General features: G+C 42.5%; 2 protein-coding genes across 2 annotated transcripts; one reads left to right on the top strand and one right to left on the bottom strand.

The window, feature by feature from the left end:
* Window positions 1-4279: 4279 nt before the first annotated feature.
* On the bottom strand, window positions 4280-9289 carry xrra1 (X-ray radiation resistance associated 1; the record flags this gene model as incomplete). Its single annotated transcript, XM_080509006.1, has 16 exons — window positions 4280-4422; window positions 4492-4597; window positions 4692-4807; window positions 4941-5088; window positions 5161-5322; window positions 5605-5720; window positions 5803-5896; window positions 5982-6071; window positions 6189-6229; window positions 6372-6484; window positions 6601-6705; window positions 8021-8163; window positions 8249-8346; window positions 8432-8504; window positions 8592-8663; window positions 9245-9289. 16 exons carry the CDS (start codon window positions 9287-9289, stop codon window positions 4280-4282), a joined length of 1665 nt encoding a protein of 554 aa, XP_080365132.1.
* A 685-nt stretch (window positions 9290-9974) lies between these two features.
* On the top strand, window positions 9975-12478 carry LOC308139064 (sialidase-3-like). The gene is made up of 3 exons (XM_080508390.1): window positions 9975-10105; window positions 10419-10658; window positions 10764-12478. The coding sequence occupies exons 2-3, from the start codon at window positions 10434-10436 to the stop codon at window positions 11769-11771; spliced, it is 1233 nt and encodes a 410-aa protein (XP_080364516.1). The 5' UTR covers window positions 9975-10105; window positions 10419-10433; the 3' UTR covers window positions 11772-12478.
* The last annotated feature ends 6939 nt before the right edge of the window (window positions 12479-19417 follow it).

Here is a 19417-nt window from a genome sequence, read left to right as displayed (position 1 = left end):
AGCTCTCCCTTTTACGCTCATATAGGCAAAACCGTGGCAAAGACATGAGAATAGGAAATTTGACCCGGACGCTGGATGTCTTTAAATGCAAATGCGCATTGCCCTGCTCGTCCTCAAACTTGACTTTTGGTACCTTACTCTGCAGTTTTTGACAAGAGTCCATATTTCATGGATTCTTCCAATTTGTCCCGAGGGCTCATTCAGCGATGCATGCTTAGTCTTGGCTGTGGCGATTGTAGCAGCTGGGGGCAGTCAGTAGGTATAAATCATGCTGCTGGTTAGCTCTCTGTGTGTATGTGTTCTCCCCTCTGCTGCCCATGCAGCCCAGACTCAGCGAGAAGAGAAGAAAACTGGAGACTCGGGGGTCACAACTTAACTCAGGACTGGAAGCCAAAATTGTGAAAAAAAAAAAAAAAACAGATTTACTGCTGTTTTACATGTGATTTCTTCTGGGCCATCAGAGGACATAAGTCCTGAAAAGATCTTTGACAATGATATGGTTCACATTGGGTAACCAGTGATTGATTTTTGTAGTTTTGCAATATTCAAACAAACAAAACACTTGTGAATGTATATTGATGCGACATTTCCTTGCGTGCTGCAGCAGGACAGCCCAGGGATGTGTGCAGTGTTTGCGAGGAACTGAAGCATTGCAAATCAATCGGACAGCTTTTCGATTCACATGGAGCAAAACTGTGTTAAGTTGATTAAGTCTGATAGATGTGTTTGCTTTCATAGCTGATTAAGGTGCTCAGCAGAACCCCCCCCCCCCGAGTATATACTTCGTCAAAATACTTCCGAAATCTATCAAGCGCTGTGTTTTTTACACCCTCGCCCCCTCCTTAATTAAGTTGGCCCTGATCATTTTAGCTGGTGATTGGAGCGCGGCCAAGGAAACATGAGCAATACCAGGACACACGTCGTGAACACTTTAGCCTGAGCGGGTGAATTTAAAGGTCATAATTTTAAACACATGCTTGTAATGACTGTTAACTGTTAAATACAGACCACAGTGAGGTGTACTGTTTTTTTTTTTTACAAGATAAAGAAGAGCGACAACAACTTTACGGTCATGATCTGTAATTAATAATGTAACCCCCCCCCCACCCCCCAACGGAGGAGTGTGTGCTCAGGTTCAAATGTCCATCAGGAGAAATAATGAACAGGTCCATTCTGCGGTGAACTCATTTGGCACTTGTGTAATGAGGAGTGTTGATGAGGTATTCATGCCTATTTTCCCTGAGCCAAACCTGGTGTCTGAGCCTCTGCAGGGTTATTCTCAAAGCTTAACTGTTGGCCCTCAATTTGAGAGTCAAACAAACGTTAGCCAAACTTTTCTCAGGCTTGATTGCTGTGATGAATGCTCCAGATGTGAAAGTGCGTTCAAATATACAGAAGAAGAAGAAGAGAAAAAAAGATACGTACATAAACACAGATCATTTTTGACTAAGACGCAGAAGACTGATGCCTTTTCTCTTCATCATGTCTTTTGTTATTATTCCTGCCTTTTGGACAGACTATCATGCTCCGCTGCCAGATCGTGTTCACCGAGAGCACTGATGAAATGTGTTTTCAGTTAATAAGTCACTTCAACAGTTTTTCATGTGAAGAGAAGAAAGAAAAAAAAAAATACATCAGAGCTGTTTTTGTGTGTTGATTCTGTGTTGACGTTCGAGAGACTCCTCCAGGAATAAAATGAGACATAATTTGCTCCTGGCTTTGCTCCACGGTGTCAAGTAAAACCTGCTTTCAGCTCGTTACGCTGAAACTGGGAGAGGTTTCCAGTATTTAGTGTATATATAAACGTGGACTGCGTAATTACCTTCATCATGCATGCTGCCATCTGATCAGATAGTGTAAATAACACATTTTTTCCAAGCCGAAAAATATATCTTAAAGGAGAATTCAGACGAAGAATAGACGGTAAAGGACATTTCATGAGACACCGGAAGGTCGTCAAATTGGTAAAAATGTGCGACCTCTCAGGATGTCCTCTTTCGTGAACCGAGTAGTGAGAAGTTGAAACAGCTTCGACATCTCAAGCCAGCTGCTTTTATGACACAATGATGACAAAAAGAAAACCAGACACAAGAGATATAAAAACAACAGCTAACAAGTGTTGGAGGATATTTACTGCTCCTTGGCTAATGCATCATAGTAACAGCAGTGTTTGTTAGTTGTCCTTGAGCCACAAAACTTTATGCACAAACTATTTACTGTTACAAAAGCCAAAAGTAGACTGGTTGTATCCGCAGTACGCACTGGTGTCATGAACTTCAGGCCGTGTGCTTGAGACCATTAAAACACAAGCTGGAATGGGAGATTTCTCATGGTGTCATTCACCTTTAACGACAGGACGTTTATTAACATATAACCTAAAAGTCAGTGTATTTATGGATTTACTGCTTTCCGTTTGACCTACTTTCTCTCCTGTTGTCTTTGATTCATGGCTTTCATGCGATGCACTCAAAGTAAATTGAAGCTGACTTGTTAACCAAGAAAAATTTGGACGTAGTCTGCAAGAGTATTTTGGGTATGTCTTATATCTGTTTCTAACAAAAAGCCTTTTCGGACGTTGTGATTATCCTTGTGAGTTTCTTTTGTATTCAGTCGCCTGTTTTGAGTTTTTCCTCCTGATGCCAGCATCTTCAGACATGGGGGAAAAAAAACAAAAAACCTTAATTTTACTGCAAGCATGTGTGTGTGTGTGGTCAGTGAGGATGCGTCCAGTTTCAAGAAAAAAAATGGTAAATGAATCAAATGAGAAAATGTGAACTTTGTGAAGCATTTACCTTCAAGTTTCATGTTTGTGATGATGTCAGTGAATGTGTCTGGAATATAAAAGCCTTCAGCGTGACTAATCATTGCCCAAAACTGTGGAGAGGTTAAAGGTGTGGAATAACCTCTCGCACGATAGTATGTGCTCATTTAGCTTTTTTTTTTTTTTTTTTTTTTTTTTTATGACTTCAAAGAAGCCCAACATCAAAACAAAGCACTTATGCAACCGAAGGTGAACGGAGCGCTCATCATTATCACTTCATAATTGCTTTGTAACGGCATTCTGGTGAGGTGAACTAAGATCAAGCCAGAACCCACTGGAAACAAGAACAAACTCCATCATGGAGACAGAAACTAATCTGCATCAAACTGTCAAGGTACAAAGAACATAACAGAACCACCGATGGCTTCAAGAAGATTCTGTCTCTGAAACGGTTGAAATAAAAATCCGGCCTGAGGGAGACAAATGTAAACTACATTCACCAATAACATTATGATCACCGACATATAAAGTAAACAACACTGATCATGGCACCTGTTATGGCTGGCAGGTGGTCATTATGTTATGGTTGGTGTCCAGTGCTGCCCGTATATGAAATGCAGTTAAATTATAGGGATGGATACAGATGATTACATGCAGCCCTGCAACGGTTCTCAAAAGAAAGGATTATTACATTGCACTTGCACTGCTTACAGTAACTGATTCACTAATGAAGGAAGCACTTCGGTCAGTGTGTGCAGTTCATAAATTATGTACCATTCAATTCATACGGAGGCCGAGATTAATAAAAAAATATGTACAATCCCTGTGCATTGATTTGTTCCATCGAGGCTGAGCGTGCATTCCACATCTGCGGCCCGCTCCGACCACGAATAATGGGAATCATATGAAGCAGAAGAGCTTGAAATCAAGAAGAGGAAGGAACAAACGAAACAGGACTGGAGGCTTATGGTGGCTTCTGTTGTAAGCTTTTAGATAGGACGATAAAGATATTTGAAATTAGTTATAAAGATCTACCAGATTTGCGGGCCCTGAATAAATCATCAACCTATTTGATGTGAACACACTTGTTCTTACAGCTCAATTCTGTTCTCAAAGCCTCAGCGAAGGTGTCCGTCATTAACAACCACACACATTTGCATATTCCTGTGTGTCATGAACTGATGCTGAACTCTGGAATACAGTCACCGACAGGCACTGGACATAACTGATGTTCGATGAAAATAAAAAGTAAGAAGTAACTTGGTCACCCGTGAAGGTAAAAATGCACATTATTGCATTGCTGTGATTCAAAAACTGAACGATTCATTAACACGTAAAAGCTCAATGTGCTCAATTCCAAGTGTTTTACTGGCAAGGGGGATACAAGGGGAGCAAGAAAGCAACTGAAGTAAACTACCAACATGCAGAAAATACAATCTATTATAGAGGTAAGCTCGGATCTTCGGAAAGAAAAACAAAACAAAAACAAAAACAGAACATCTTTGCTAATGCTCTCTTTTAGCTGGTGTCGCAGTCAAAGCTGGTGACGTCCTCCATTGCTTTCTCATAAACCAGCTTGCACTTCGCCCTCAGATCCTTCAGCAGCGACCGAGCTTCTTTGCATTCATCCTCGTCGTTGCCGGCGTTGTGCACGGCGCTGCCTGTACGCAACGAGAGAAAGCCGAGCTCGTGAAAAGGAAAGCCCTCGGCGTTTTGTGAGGCGAACTTACCTAAAGCCACTACTTTCATGGCGCGGCTCTCTTTGAATCCCTGCATCATTTCGTCAACCCTCGCGCGTGGATTCCTTCTTGTTCTGAGAGGCGGCAGCTCCTTGATCTGCACACAGAGATTTAATGTCGGTGGGGCGATTTATTCGATTGTGACCATAATGATGTGCGCAGGTCATTGTTAATGTGCCGACTCATCAAACCCGCTTCTCTTTTTCCCTGTACGGCTTCTGGATGCTGTCGAGTCTTGGTTTAGAGTCTCTGTAAACATTAAGATTGTTCAGCGTGTGCTTCAGCATCCAAATGGCTGGTTGAAATCCTGTTGACAGTAAGGGAGACGAATGAACTCTCTGGAGTGGATCCCTGGCCAGACTTTTGAGGATAATAATAATAATAATAATAATTTAAACAACCCGCAAATGAATCAGTTGCAGGTGAATCTACATTCTCACCAATGGGCTTCGAAGTATCGGGAATTGTTTTTTTATTCACCAACGTTTTCAAGTCTGCGAATTGTTTCAGGCTGGTTTTGTGTCTGTTGTCGTTCTCTGCTGCTTCTTTGTCCTCAGATGAAACATCCAGTTCAGGAACATCGGCTGCCTGAGCAAATTTTAAAAAAGGAAATACTTTAACACTTCCCAAATCCTTGAAAAACTGCACAATGTTGCACACCTGAGTGATGAAGAAGTGCTCTGCATGTTGGGGGAAAGTGGGACGTCGGCGCTCAGAAGCTGGCGGCCTCTTGCTGGGGGAGTTTGGCGACGAACTGCGCGACGGACAACTCGCATTCATCAACTCTGATTTCTTTGACACCTTCGGGACGTTCTCCTCCGCCTGCGGTACGAAAATGCCAAAAGAAGATAAATGTTGAGGCAAGTTGACCTTCGCAGTAGTTTGGGCCGGCGCTCAACAATTCGCGGTTCTGCGACAGTGAATACCTGTACGACCCATGATGCTCAAAATAGACCAACACACACACACACACACACACACACACACACACACACACACACACACACACACACACACACACACACACACACACACACACACACACACACACACACACACACACACACACACACTGATAAGCGTTCACAGAGGCCTTCATCCAACCTTCCATTTGAGAGAAGTGGACAGAGTCAGCGGGACCTTCTTGACCTCCTCACTCTTCTTGCGCTTGATGGTGATTCCCAGCCTCTCCTGGAGGTACGTCAGTAACGGAGAGTCTCCTACGTTAAAGCGTACGTGTGACGGTTCATAAAGTTCCGGATCAATCTTTAGGGAAAGTCTCTTTGATAGAAAGAGGATTACCTCTCCTCTGGGTTGTGAGAGGGTTGGACTGAATATCGATTTGGTGAAGCATTGGGAAGAGGGCGGCGGCCATCAGCACTTCGTCTTTGACGATCTGATGACAAATCACTGGTGAGAGATTGCTTGAAAAGTACACACACACACACACACACACACAGACACACACCTAAACTCCACACCTTGTTGTCGGCTAGATTGAGGAAGCGGAGCTCCGGTAGAGGTTGTTCATGTTCTCTGCAGCGCTCCTCCCAGTTGTCTTGCTGGAAGATCTGCGGTGTCCATCAGGCGCACAGGTTTAATGCAAAAAATAAATAAATAAATTCACATTGGACGATGTCGAAACAACATAAAACACCAACTTTACACAGACTCACCAGTGAGATTACCTTCAGATATCTGTCGGCGTTGGATCCTGACTCACCGTGGGCTGGATAAAAGAAGAGAGATTAAAAAACAAACAAACCGAGAGCGTCAATATTTTTTTTCGCGGATGTTGAAGTACTCCTGACAAACAGGTGAAGAATGAAGCTATTTACACATGACTGCAACCAGATGTTGGGCAGATTTACCAAGTGCCTCTTTTTGGGCTTCAGTAGAAACCGGCGCAGGTTTTGATGAGCCCATCAGCTCCATGTGTGGTATTTCAGAAATGTGGTTCCCCTTCAGGTTTAAATACCTCAGCCTGGAAATGAAGAAGAAGGAAAAAAAACAAAAATCCTCATGAAAATGTCTATGATTGATATCGACGCGTAAGAATCTGGGCAAGTCGTAATGTTTTGGGTTTTGTTAAATCCTAACTTTTTAAGGTGTGTCAGACTGTTGAAGACTTCAGACGACAGCTTGTTATCGTCAAGCATCAGGACTTCCAGAGACCTGAACGGCGCGTTTTCCTCTCCAGGCGGCCTAAACACACGACAAACGAACCAATTCACATTTGTAATTGATTCCATAGACAAACAGTCACAAAATACTAAGTATATTTGATGAGTCAGTAAAACGTGTTCAGTTCTACTTTACCAAAATAAAGCAACTTTTCACATTATCTAATTATGTTGATGAAGCAAGACTATTCTTTATTTAAACTTATTGGGTTTTTTTTGTGGTTTTTTTTACATGAAAAATTAAATCTAAGTAAAGTGAACGTAATTTCTTGTGTTTTTATATTTATCAGGCTGTGAGCTTGGGAACTGTGACGACTTATGGGTATTCTTGCCTTTGTTGTTCAACAAATAAGTATATAATTTTATTTCAATACGAGATGTATTTGTGTAAAACTGTTAACTTTATTTTTTATTGTTAATTTAACAGATTCAATTAAGTTATATTTACTTTTCAGATTGATGTTTCTCAGTCTTTGTGACTGGGGGGATGAATTTGTCTTTCCAATCACTTCAACAGCCATTAATGTGAATGGCGCCCCCTGTTGGTCAGTTTTAAAACATTTTTATTTTGTGAGATCAAATAATCCATGTCCTGTCCTGCTTCATCCAGTAATATTCTCACATACGGGTTATTTTAGGGTCTCAGGTTCAAATCAAATGCATTTTTTTTGGGACTGAGGACTTCAGCCTTAATATACCAATAAAACCATAAATCACTCCTAGGATTCTTTTTAAACTGCAACTGTTGTTATTATTAAATCATTCTTTTGCAGTATTTTTTTTCCATGTATGTAGCTTGACATCACATAATGTACTTTTCTAGTTTTTAAAACATAGAGTACAGCCTGTTTAAATCCACAATGTGAATTCATATTACAGTTATTTGATATGTAACCAATACATTTATTTTTAAATAGAGATATTTCCTGCTAGACTAGTTCATCATAGTATCAGTATATATGCTTCATTGTTGATGAAAAAGACGGTTTGAATGTAGATATGTTTTATAAATACCTTACAATAAGTGAGGTCATACTTTTAGCACTCTTTTAAGAGAATACTTTTGTAATGTGTATTTGTGTATGATGTTTTTTCCTCAGAACAAATGGGCGAATACCACAGGAGTGGAATTATTATATATTTTTTTTAATTATCATTAAACAAACATTAAAGTGGACATTGAAAAGGCTGAAACTTTTACCAGATATGAACAAATTCATCATCTGAGTTGACAGCAGCCACTGTTCTCAGAAAACAGTGTTGGTATTAAAAATGCTATAAATAGACTGCGAATCCAAAAACAGGCTGTGTCGCTTCGTGAAGAGCGAGGTACTTACGTCTCCTCCTGATAGGAGGAGTCCGGTCTGGGAGGAAGACGGCAGAGTTGATTTCCACTCAGGTGAAGGACTTTCAGTCCAGGAAGCCGACTGAGGGCCACGAAACCATCAGCTGACACACTATTATAGGACAAATCCAGAACCTGTGAGAAGAAAGAGACACGATTGAGATGATCACGCTGGTGTACAGAGAAGGAAAAATCACATTTAAACTGTCATTTGTTTTACCTCCAGATATGGGAACTCAGCAGCATCAAACGTCACATTGCAAATCCCATTCAAAGCTAAATTAAGTTCTCTTAAAGACCTGAAAGTGCTGAAAGATCCTGTGGAATAAGTGCAGATTGGTGAATTGTTTTACAAGCAGTAGAATAAAGTAAAAGATGTGCAAGACATTTTCACAAGAATCACCCAGAGAGAGCGAGTTGATAGACGCGTCGATGGAGGCTACATGATCGAACACCTTGAAGTCCTCTGAGTTGGCCTGCGAAAGAAAGCCAATGAAATGTTTTGGGTTTTTTTTACATTTTAGTGAAGAAAAATAACTGAAAACACGAGAAATGTTTCTTACAGAACTCAGCTTGCGTTCACTGATGTTAATAGAGCAGAGCTCAGAGGGCTCGTCCGCACAATGCAGCCGCAGCTATGAAGAGAAAATATACATTACAGGTGTTCATTCAACAAAAAGGCAATATTTTTTATCCGGTATATGATTGTATGCTTAGTTTTCACTTCCATACCAGGAGAGGCCCGTCTAATGTAAAACCACATTGAGTATGAGCCGCGCTGTTCTTGCTTTTTGTACTGGTCCGTCTTGTTTTCTGCTTGATTCTCCTGGATTTCTGTTCCTCTGCTTCTCTGTAAGCCGCCAGCCAGTGACCAGCACCTGCAAAGAAACATTGTGATCTACTCACACACACACACACCAACAGTCTTCTCAATTTCATACTGAGAATTTGATATTTTTCATGCACATTTTGAAAATTTTTCTTAAAGATAGTTGGATCCTCTATCCATCCTAATGATCTTCTTTTTATACCCAGTCATTTTAATCACCTGTAAGCTCTATACTTACATTATCTAAGTAATGATAAATTGATTAATCTAATTTTACACAACCCTATCATTTTGATGTTATTGATGTCTGTCTTTTAAGTGCCGATGACTGAATTTCCCTACTTCAGGGTAATAAAAAAACAGTCTTCTTTACGGTTCTGAACCCACCGTCTCTCCTTCTGCGGTTCCCAGCAGGGAGACTCTGTCCGGCATCAAATTTATAGGCTGCTGAAGTCATCCTGTCTGTCCTCCATTTATCGCAGAACAACTGTTTCTAATATGAGTTGTAAAGTGTTGCGAGAAGTTAAAAGGTGTAGGGTGGTAAAAAATAAATAAATAAATAAAAAAACCCTCGTTAACGATGTTTTTCACGGGCTGAACTGACAGTGTGGTGCTCTGTATCCTAGCAACAGCATGCAAGACGAGGCGCCGCCCCTCCCCTCCGGGAGGGGGCGCCGGCGCGCCAGTTCACGCGGACGAAGCCGGAAAAGACCAGCGGCGCTGACTTATCAAAGATTACACACAGAGACAAGATAATTCACCCCCAACCCGAGGGAAATATGTAAAACCGTCAAACACGCGACGTTATAATACGATAGCGGCTAACTTGTGATGTGACGTGGCAGATAATCACCATTCAAGACAACCTAGCGTCGGATATGTGCGCGTTTTAGACGATTTCAGCTCGTTCACTGCAGTGCGCAGCCGTGATCTGCCATTGCGGTTAGAGAATCGATTCCTAATTACGGCTCACGTGACTGTTTGGGTGAAGGCGTTTCCTCCTGACGGCGCAATGACAGATGAATCCTGGCGCTCCGCCCCGACGTTCACTTCCGCGAAGAGTGACCCGAGCGAACGCGGAAACGACGGCGCGAGTCCCTCTCGTCTCGGCGGCGTCTTTGGATTCTGATGAACCCACAGCATCAGTGTCGTGAACATCAGCGGTCCCCGGTTTCGCGTGCAATTAGACGGTATAATGCCGTTCACGCAGAGCTCGGGAGTGACACACCTGAAGCGTGACGAGTGAAGGTAAGGCTCGTGCTGTTGCGTGCATGACGTGCGTGGGGTGATCTGTTTGTAACGATGCACTCGTGTGTGTGTGTGTGTGTGTGTGTGTGTGTGTGTGTGTGTGTGTGTGTGTGTGTGTGTGTGTGTGTGTGTGTGTGTGTGTGTGTGTGTGTGTGTGTGTGTGTGTGTGTGTGTGTGTGTGTGTGTGTGCGCGCGCGCGCGCGTCTATGAGGATCTTCTGGACTGTGAACTCTTCCCGGGAGTCTGTGCTAAAGGTTATAAAAGACTGTGGAAGGAGGTTGGTCACGTGCAACATTTTATTTTCCGCCTGCAGGACGTTTGATCCGCCATGGGAAACACGCCGTCAAAGAGTGGCAGTGGAGATGAACCTGTCAAAACAACTTTATTTGAAAGAGAACCGAGTGGGATCACGTACAGGATCCCCGCCCTCATCTACCTGAGACACTGTCACACCTTCCTCGCCTTCGCGGAGAAAAGATCCTCGCCTGCTGACCATGACGCTAAAATCCTTGTCATGAGAAGAGGAACACTTAAGGATGATGGCTCTATTCAGGTTATTATTCTCACACAATCACCGGCATCAATACCAGCAAACGCAAACTTGTTCTGTTCTCATTTTCTCATCGTTTTTTTTTTTTTTTTTTCCCCTTTCCCACAGTGGTCGTCCAGTCAGGAACTGTCATCAGCCTGTCTACCAAACCACCGCACCATGAATCCGTGCCCGGTGTATGAGAAAAACACCAAAACGCTGTTTTTATTTTTCGTCTGCATCTGGGGCAACACCACGGAGATGAAGCAGATCGTCACGGGTAAGACCAAGGCGCGCCTCTGCTGTGTCAGCAGCACCGACGACGGTCAGAGCTGGAGTCAGACCGCGGACTTGACGGAGAGCGTGATCGGTGGCGCCGTCCACAAATGGGCCACGTTCGCGGTGGGCCCCGGCCACGGCGTCCAGCTGGAGAACGGCAGACTGATCGTCCCCGCCTACGCCTACTACGTGCCCTACAGATGCTGTTCCTTCCCCATCCCCTTCACAGTCTACCCGCGGGCGCTGTCGATATACAGCGAGGACTTCGGGCAGACTTGGCACATCGGCAAGATGCTCCGGAAGAAGTCGTGCGAGTGCGAAATGGCGGAGATCATAGATCACGAGGGCCGGAGCCACCTTTACTGCAACGCTCGCCACAGCGGAGGCCACAGGTGTGTGGCCCTGAGCGAGAACGGCGGCGTCTACTTCGACAAGCCCCACATGGCCCCGGAGCTCGTGGAGCCGCCCTCCGGCTGCCAGGGGAGCGTCATCGGCTTCCCCGCGCCCGAGTTCGTCCCGAACGACGACGCCGAAAGCAAAGCGTGCGGCACGTCGCTCCTGTCGCCAGACTCGCAGACCTGGCTCCTCTTCATGCACCCGACAAACAAGTCCCGCCGCAGGGACATGGGCGTGTACTTGAACCGGTCTCCCCTGCACTCGTCCGGATGGGACCGGCCCCGGATCCTCCACAGCGGCCCGAGCGGCTACTCAGACCTGGCCTACAACGGGGACAAGGATCAGTTTTCGTGCCTGATGGAGTGCGGCGTCGAAAGTGAACTCGAGCAGATCGCGTTTGTGTCCTTTTCACTCAATGATGTCATGCAGACGGGTACTAAGAAAGACAAGAAGATGCGTTGAATTTTGGTCGTTTAATTTCTGTATTAGTAAAGCTCTCTACCATTGTCCTGCAAGCTATGAAAAAAAGAAAAAAAAAAAAAAGTCCAAGCTGAAGCCACTAAATATGCTGTGCAGTTACATCCGTCTGTGTTTTACTATTGTTCCACACTGGAGATGATAATGCATGCATGGTTTGTGTGTTTTGTTGTCTCCTCGTTTACATGAGAAGGTAAATCCAGTCTTAATATTATTGATATGCAACCAGCTGTATAAGAAAGGAAACTATTTTTAATAGAATAGAGCCGAGTGGTTGAGTTTAAGCATGCTGTGCTGGACTGTCATTTTTGAAAACCGGCTTTGTGTGTAGCATGTTTGATAAGCACTTCATACCCATTTCTGCATCCTATTAAGCTGTCAGTACTTTCTGAGCGGCGGAGAAAGTTTGCCTACCTCTTTTTATTTTCATACGACGATCATAGCAGGCCTTGTAAAGTAGAGCGTCGAGTCGCCTCCATGCTCGGGTCTCTCCTTTACATTTAGTATACTCTAATTCACATATGCCTTCTATACGCCACTGTTTAAACTTGGGCTAACGCCTCGGCCTGGTGACTGCGCAGCCTGGTTTCCCGCGGGCGACGGGTTGGTGCCGTGGGACGAATCAAATCGAGGAGAAAAGGTGAACGTGTGCGTTTCACTTTCGGGGTTATCAGTGGGGAGACCGACCAAACTGAACCACATCTGTGAGTCTTTATAGCAGCTGATGGAGAGACGGTGAGAAAGAGGGAGGGAGGGGGGGAGGGGTACTCGATGTACTGTATGCAGATTTTTATTACATTCATTTTCAAAAGCAATATTTTTCTCAGCTACTTTACTTTTTATTTCTTCCTTTTTTTTCTTCTTCTCTCCCCTGCCCGCACATTCAGCATGATTTTATGACCAGGCTTTCTCTCCCCCTGTTATTAATCACGTGCAACATTACGATATGATTGGCTTGCTGTTGGTGATCAAATGAAAGCATGTAAAAGCAGACGAAGACTCTTATTTATGAAGCCACTAGAAATTTGCACACACCCAAGATATTGTACCGAGTGACTTTCACATCCTGTTTTTGCCTATCGTTGTGAGGCCGGATGCCTCCAGGTGGTTCTCGTTCAATTGTGTTCCTGTTGATTATTGTGGAAAGTGACAAAAACCTGCATGAACCATGTATTTTAGTAGAAAATAAAAGTAACTTGTGATCTCTGGATTCATCGTTTGTCTTTGCTTTCCATTTCATTTTTCTTTTTTTTTGGTTCAGTAACGACAATATTTAAGTGCTACAAAATCGAGCTGCAATCAGATGTCAGACGGGGGGAAGACAAAAACGATTGGTCAGGCATGAGTGTTGTTTTCCAAAACACTTGAGCTAAAAGCAGTTTTTTTTTTCTTTTTTTTTCTTTTCCCATTTCCCCAGCAGCCAAGAGACGCTCAGGGCTGCAGCATGTTGAAAGGATGTCGAGGGCTGTGTTGTGATGCGGCCTGTGGGGAATTGAATGTGATTCAGCAGATGTGCAGACAGCGGGGATGAATTTAGGACGGGCAGAGCGAAGCGTTGTAGTTAGCGATTGCACCGTGGAGCTTCTGCGGGTCCTCCGTATCGAGACGATACACTCTTCCAGGATTATTTGGTTGTTCATAAACCGAAAATGAACAAATGAACCGAAGCGGCGTCCTGCCACGTCGCCGCCGCCTCCTGGAAAAATATACACGTGCATAAACGACACGGGGGCAATAAAAAGGGAGTCGTGAGCGTTCCTCCGGACTGATACAATCCTGCATAATGTGATGGCACTTATTTTATGCTGCTTGTGCAGCAAACTTCCAATGAGGCGTGTTAACGTGTTTAGTGCAGAAGGAAAAAAAGAAAAGAAAGCACGTTTTATTGACACTTTTGAGATCCTCGCTTCACTGCTTGAAAGGAAGTGGCTGTATGGGTGTGAGGTGTTACACACTTCAACTGCTCAGTGGGAAAAAAACGACAAAAAAAAAACCTGTTCTTGAGTTTGCATGCTCTACCTGTGCTTCCTCCTATAATAATAAAAAAAAAAAAAATACATGCCTATTAGTTTAAATGTTATGTCAAGTATTAGTGTTTGCATTGATGGACAGGGCTGAGCTTAAGTTAAATAAAGGCAAAAAAAAAAGAAATATAATCATAGCATGTCATTTGCGTCCTCGTTTATCTGCTGATAGATGGTGGTGACCGTAACATGGAGGAAGTGAAAATAAATGTAAATATGCTACTATAAGAACCTTAATACAAAGGAAAAGTTCATTATTCAGATAACTTTTTTTTTTTTAACTAGAATTTTAGCTCTTTTTAACAGGGGTTCAAAAACAAACAGACAAAAAAAATGGCGGTTTGGAGACCCAAGAGACCACAGTGATAATGTTGGATCCATTATGGACAAAAGGAAGATGATGATCGTATCGACTGCCGGGGCGGAAAACTCCCGGCGAATGTTCAGTGGGACGATCAACGGGAACATTGCTCTGATAAATTATTCAGAGGGCAACAAATGAAATAACAGAGGGCATTATCGCACAGTGCTTCCATCGCACATCGAGAACGTTGCCGGTCACGTCTGTTTTGGGCTTCCAACTGCTTTTTCCCTCTGTGTGATTGTCTGTCTCTCTGATTTGCTCTCTGATGGATCCCGGGTTTATTGTGCCGTCGCCCAAAGTCTGCTGAGATCAGCTTCAGAGTGCCACAATCCTAAATTGGTTAAAGTGCTTCGATATTAAGTGGTAGATGGGTGGATTCGAATGCATTCTCTGCTTTTCCACGCAAGACGGTTAATTTATAGAAGTCAGTTTGTCTACATATTTCAGATTTTTTTTTAAAATTTTCCTTTCGTCGACATAAATATAAACTTATTACGAATCCATATTTTCAGTTTTAATTTGCACACCAATAATTGGTTAATTTCTTTGGTTCGTTTGGATCGTTTTTATTTAAGAAAGCTTTTAGCTAAATACTTTCCTCACTTTGACTGTATTTTATGAAATTGCCATGTTCTGTTTTATTGCGCCCATTTTCTGTTGCAGCACGTTGTGATTTCTCTCTGTGAAAAGAGCTTTATCAATAAACGTTACTTGCTATTTCTCGGCTGCAGATGGAAACCCATTTGAAACTCGGATGGCGTCCACCGGCATCGCCTGCATTAAACGTTTACGAGGTGACTGATTGAACAGGGGGTCATAATTGGTTAGCTGGAGGCAGCCTTCCTGCCAACACCGCCATCGCTCACCTAAAATGAAAAAAAAAAAGTAAATAAACTGAGAGCACGTGTTTTTATTAAGAAAACTGTGATAAAAGTTCAGGTTTAACTGACCTGGGCTGCCTGGTTCCGTTGCACGTTTCAGGGGTTGTGAGGAGACTTTAGGGGACGTCTGAGTCTTCAGGTGCACGTGGGCAGCTGGGATTTGAGTGGCAGGTCTGATCACAAATTTAATCACCACACTAACAGAAGAAAAAAAAAACAACCAACAACCAGGAAAGGTATGAAGAGTGCTTTATTAGATGTGGGGGCTTTGTAGATCTCCGATGTGCTTATCAGCTGCACGGCTACTTCTTTGCTATCTCTTTCTTTTTCTTTTTTTCTTTTTTTCTCACCTTGTCCAACTTGCTTCTTCACACAAAAAGGATGAATCATGTGGCGAAACCTGTTTCTTTCCCACAGTATCGGCGTCGAGGCGGACCACATTTATTCGCCGCATATGTTTCATCTGTCACTCCGGCGACACCGGGGGAATCCAGCAACAGAGTGACTCCACAGTGTTCCCGTCACAGATGTTTCACTGTGTACGGTAAAGGCACGTGTGCCGTCCCAGTGGGCGCCGCTCTTTTTTAGCGGAGCGCTCGGTGATGGACACGCAGCAGTGATATTGTGTTGGTAGCGTTCATTAGAGTGACCCCGAGGCCCTCAGGTGGGAAGCTGCCAGACATTGGAAAGGATTGTGAAAATGATATTATTACGTTTGCAGGGTTTGTTTGTTTTTTTTCTCTCTCTCTCTCTCTCTCTCCGTTTTCAGACTTGTGGGATCAGACTGTGGACGTGGACGTCGTAAACTTGGGTTTTGGACTCTGTGATGTTCACAGATGATGACAATATGTCATCCTGTAGGTCATTAAACAACACCGCTGGCGCCTCCAGGTTGTAAATGAAGCGGATCAAGATTTGAGTTGTTTCAGTTACATGTGCACACAGGGGAAAGGGTTTCGTATGGACAATTGCTGTCTTGAAATTTCTTGAAGTTTCTGTCTTTGGTTGATCCTCAAATCACTCTCACTGTACAATATAGCAACACATATTTTTTAAGCGACAACAACCCTCTGATCCACCAAGAACTAAAGTAATTTCCTACCAAATAACAAATAAAAACCTACTGTAGCGTACTTTAAAAGCAAACGTTCGATATGTTGATGAACCTCTCTGTGGCTTATTCATTCAAATGTGACACTTTTCGAAACTGATTGCTTCATGCTCCCACTGTAATTTTTCAAATCTGAGTCTTTGTTCCAAATATAGTGAGCGATTGTGTAAAAAGCAAAGCTGATTGTCACAAATGTCACCATCAACAATGTACTAGAATAACAAATTGACTGCCTTTGCCACAAAGAGAGGCATTAAGGAAATGAAGTGACTATTCAGAGCAAAGCCATTTCAGCTCCGACGGTGACTGTCAGACTTCACAAAACTCGTTGCTTCTTTGTCTCTGAAAAGTCTGAGGACCCAAATGCTGTGGAGAGACTGCTACAAATGTGCAGCAATGTGTGGGAGACATAAAGACAATGTTGTCTTTTATATTCTCTGTCATGTATATTGGCTGAAATCTGAGTGCACCAGCCTGTCCTCCATGTAGATCCAACTGTTAAGTCTGTGAGAAGATCACTGCACCACATTAAACAAATAAGAGAAGCCAATATATGTAAAAACGAGAAACCTTTTCAATCTTGTTGACTCTAAAACTGTATTTTGCCACTACATTATGGAATAAGTTCCACAAACAAAATACTCCCATAACAGTGTTACGCACGAAATCCAAAGTGAAAAGGCCTATTTTATAATTAGATTTTACAAGGCAGCCTGCTGAACACGTTTCCCTCCTACTTCATTCAGTTATATTGACCAAACATACATTTTAATCTTAAATAACAAATTTATATGATTTTAAAAACATTTTTACATTTGAAATTTGGTAAAAGATGTTTGGGAGGAATAATCCTTAAAAAAATGTAGATATAACATTGTTTTTGTAGTTTTAAATACATCTGTACGATTATTTTGAAGCGGTCAGGAGCCTATTAAACCTCAGCTGGCCCCATTTTTATGGCCAGCATTATGATTTAAGCAAGGCTTTTAGGAAGAAAATATAAATATATTCAACCCGGAGGCTGCAGAGAGTATATGTCTGCTTTCTTCTCGTCATTTACCTCCAAAAATAAGCCTTTCAGGATGATTGGTGATTGATAAATTTGATAAATCGTTATGGATACCAGATGAATGGATGTTCAACCTGCCTCCAGCAGCAGTTTGAATTTAAACAATAAAACTATGTCCCAGCATGTTGCACTGCCCATTAATATCTTCATTTTAGAAATAGTTAATATACTGTATGTGCAAATCAAACATTAATATCCCTATACGTATGCACAAATAAACAGTTTATTTCAAATATTAACACGGATGTTTCGCTAACTTTTGAGGGTTAGCAGACAGAAAGGTTCAACATCACAGCCGCGGTTTTGCCGATGTTCCGGCTAAAACGTCGAGGCTGTGAAATACAAAATCTTATCTGGCTTTTCTACAAACAGGTGATGATGACATGTTGAAGCAAAAGCATGTCGTGCCCAGTGTAAATGTATGCATGAACACGCTCAAACACAAAAAAGTAACAGCGTTTGGATAAATGTTATGTGCTTTGACCCCTCGATAGGTTTGAGCAACAATAATACATTCAATATGAGTTGTCTTGTATCTCTTTTTGTGTTTGGTTTTTTTTTTGGTTTCTCTTTGTTGCAAGACAGCAAAATAAGTAATGCAGGCAAGGTTACATTTTTCAGGTTTGATTGAGGTGTCTATTTACACTGGAAGCTACACTCAGTTAGACTGAAATCATCAGAGTCAAGGAGACACTTCTCAGTGGCTCCTTAATGATTTAGAAATGCAACCACCTTCTTGTGATGTCACTGCTAAACAGATAGGGCCTATTTACAGAACAATGTAACCCCTGTGCTAAAACTAAAGCAACCTCGTGTATCAAAAACTCCGCCCTGGAGGTGAGTGCTTCTCATTAGAAAATCACCCAAATAAGAAGAATCGCCCCTTTCTTTCACATTACAAAAAGTGGAAGTCAGTACAAAACTAAAGGGAAAATACATGAGTAAAATGCAATGTGTGTAGTGTGAGAATAAAGAGAAAGGAAAATACAGAGAGGACTCCCAGAGAAATGAGCAAGAGAAGCTATATTTTTAGGCTTCCACAAAAGAGAGAGAGAAAAAAAAATACATTTGCTAAGTTTTACCCCCAAGTGACCTGTGGCAGGAGATTTATCACATTTTGATGAACTCAGACTTATTTATTTCCTATCACTTGAAAAACAACAAGTTCACCACAGTGTGTCCAAATCCTTGTGACCTTTTCCACGTCGTCCGGCGGCCTCGGGCTCCGAGCACGACCACGACCACGACCACGACGACGCTCGTCACAGAAATGGCATCTTCGCGAGCGATGTCAACATCTTTTCATACAGTTACGGACGATACAAAGATTACATGTTGGATGGACACAGAGCCGTGTCATTCGGTCTGCTGAGAGTCTTTAAAGCGAGAGTGCCCAGCAGCGGGAACGCTGGGTCAAACTGCCAGACCATTTAGAGTTTAAAAAAGAAAAAAGAAAGAAAAAAATTTAAATAAATGGCTGATAAGGGCACTGCAAATCTACATAAGCCATAAAAGCCATGCCACATTTACACCCTGTAAGGGCTATTCTCTCTTAAAGGGACATGCGCACAGTTTACAAACAGAGGAGGCAAAAAGACTGCTGAGGAAGCAGCAGGGTTGGGAAAGTCACTCTCAATATCTCACCTCTAATAATTAAATTTGACTAACATTAAGCTATTTTTCAAGTATTTTTTGCCAGGATCAATGATTTTTCTTTTTTTTCACAAAGTCTATAATCTTGCAGTCTTTCAAACAAAATGTATTTATTTTTTTCACCTAAATCATGTCATCTGATGTTTGTTTGTTTGTTTGTTTGTTTGTTTGTTTGTTTTTTAAGGTAATACCAGACTGGATTAGATTTTGTTCAACAGTCAGATCACCGTAACATGACTACAAGTAATCCATTGTTCCCAACCCTGTAAAGCAGTGAGCATGGCAGACCAGTCACATGCACACTATGGGAAATGTTGGGCTAGACACAAGAGTACTAACCGTCGGCTCTCTGGCTGCTGGGTACTAAACATCATACAGAATAACAGGCAGCTGCGAGGGGAGGAGACTCACGTGTCCAATGAAAGCACTGTTCACGCAGTCGAGTTGCATTTTTATTTTCTGATCAGTAAGAGTCAGACCTGCAGCTGAGTATCTTTTTTACCCCGTCACGCTAACCAGCTGTAACCTC

The sequence above is a fragment of the Blennius ocellaris genome (assembly GCF_963422515.1).
Source record: "Blennius ocellaris genome assembly, chromosome: 14".
NCBI classification, from domain to species: Eukaryota; Metazoa; Chordata; class Actinopteri; order Blenniiformes; family Blenniidae; genus Blennius; species Blennius ocellaris.
The sequence above is the reverse complement of the archived record's forward strand: the minus strand, read 5'-3'. Positions and strand labels throughout refer to the sequence as shown.

Coding starts and splice junctions, on each gene's coding strand:
- LOC308139064 (XM_080508390.1), top strand. CDS start 10,434: ATGGGAAACACGCCGTCAAAGAGTGGCAGTGGAGATGAACCTGTCAAA. Junction 10,659..10,763: donor AGGATGATGGCTCTATTCAG/GTTATTATTCTC, acceptor CCTTTCCCACAG/TGGTCGTCCAGTCAGGAACT.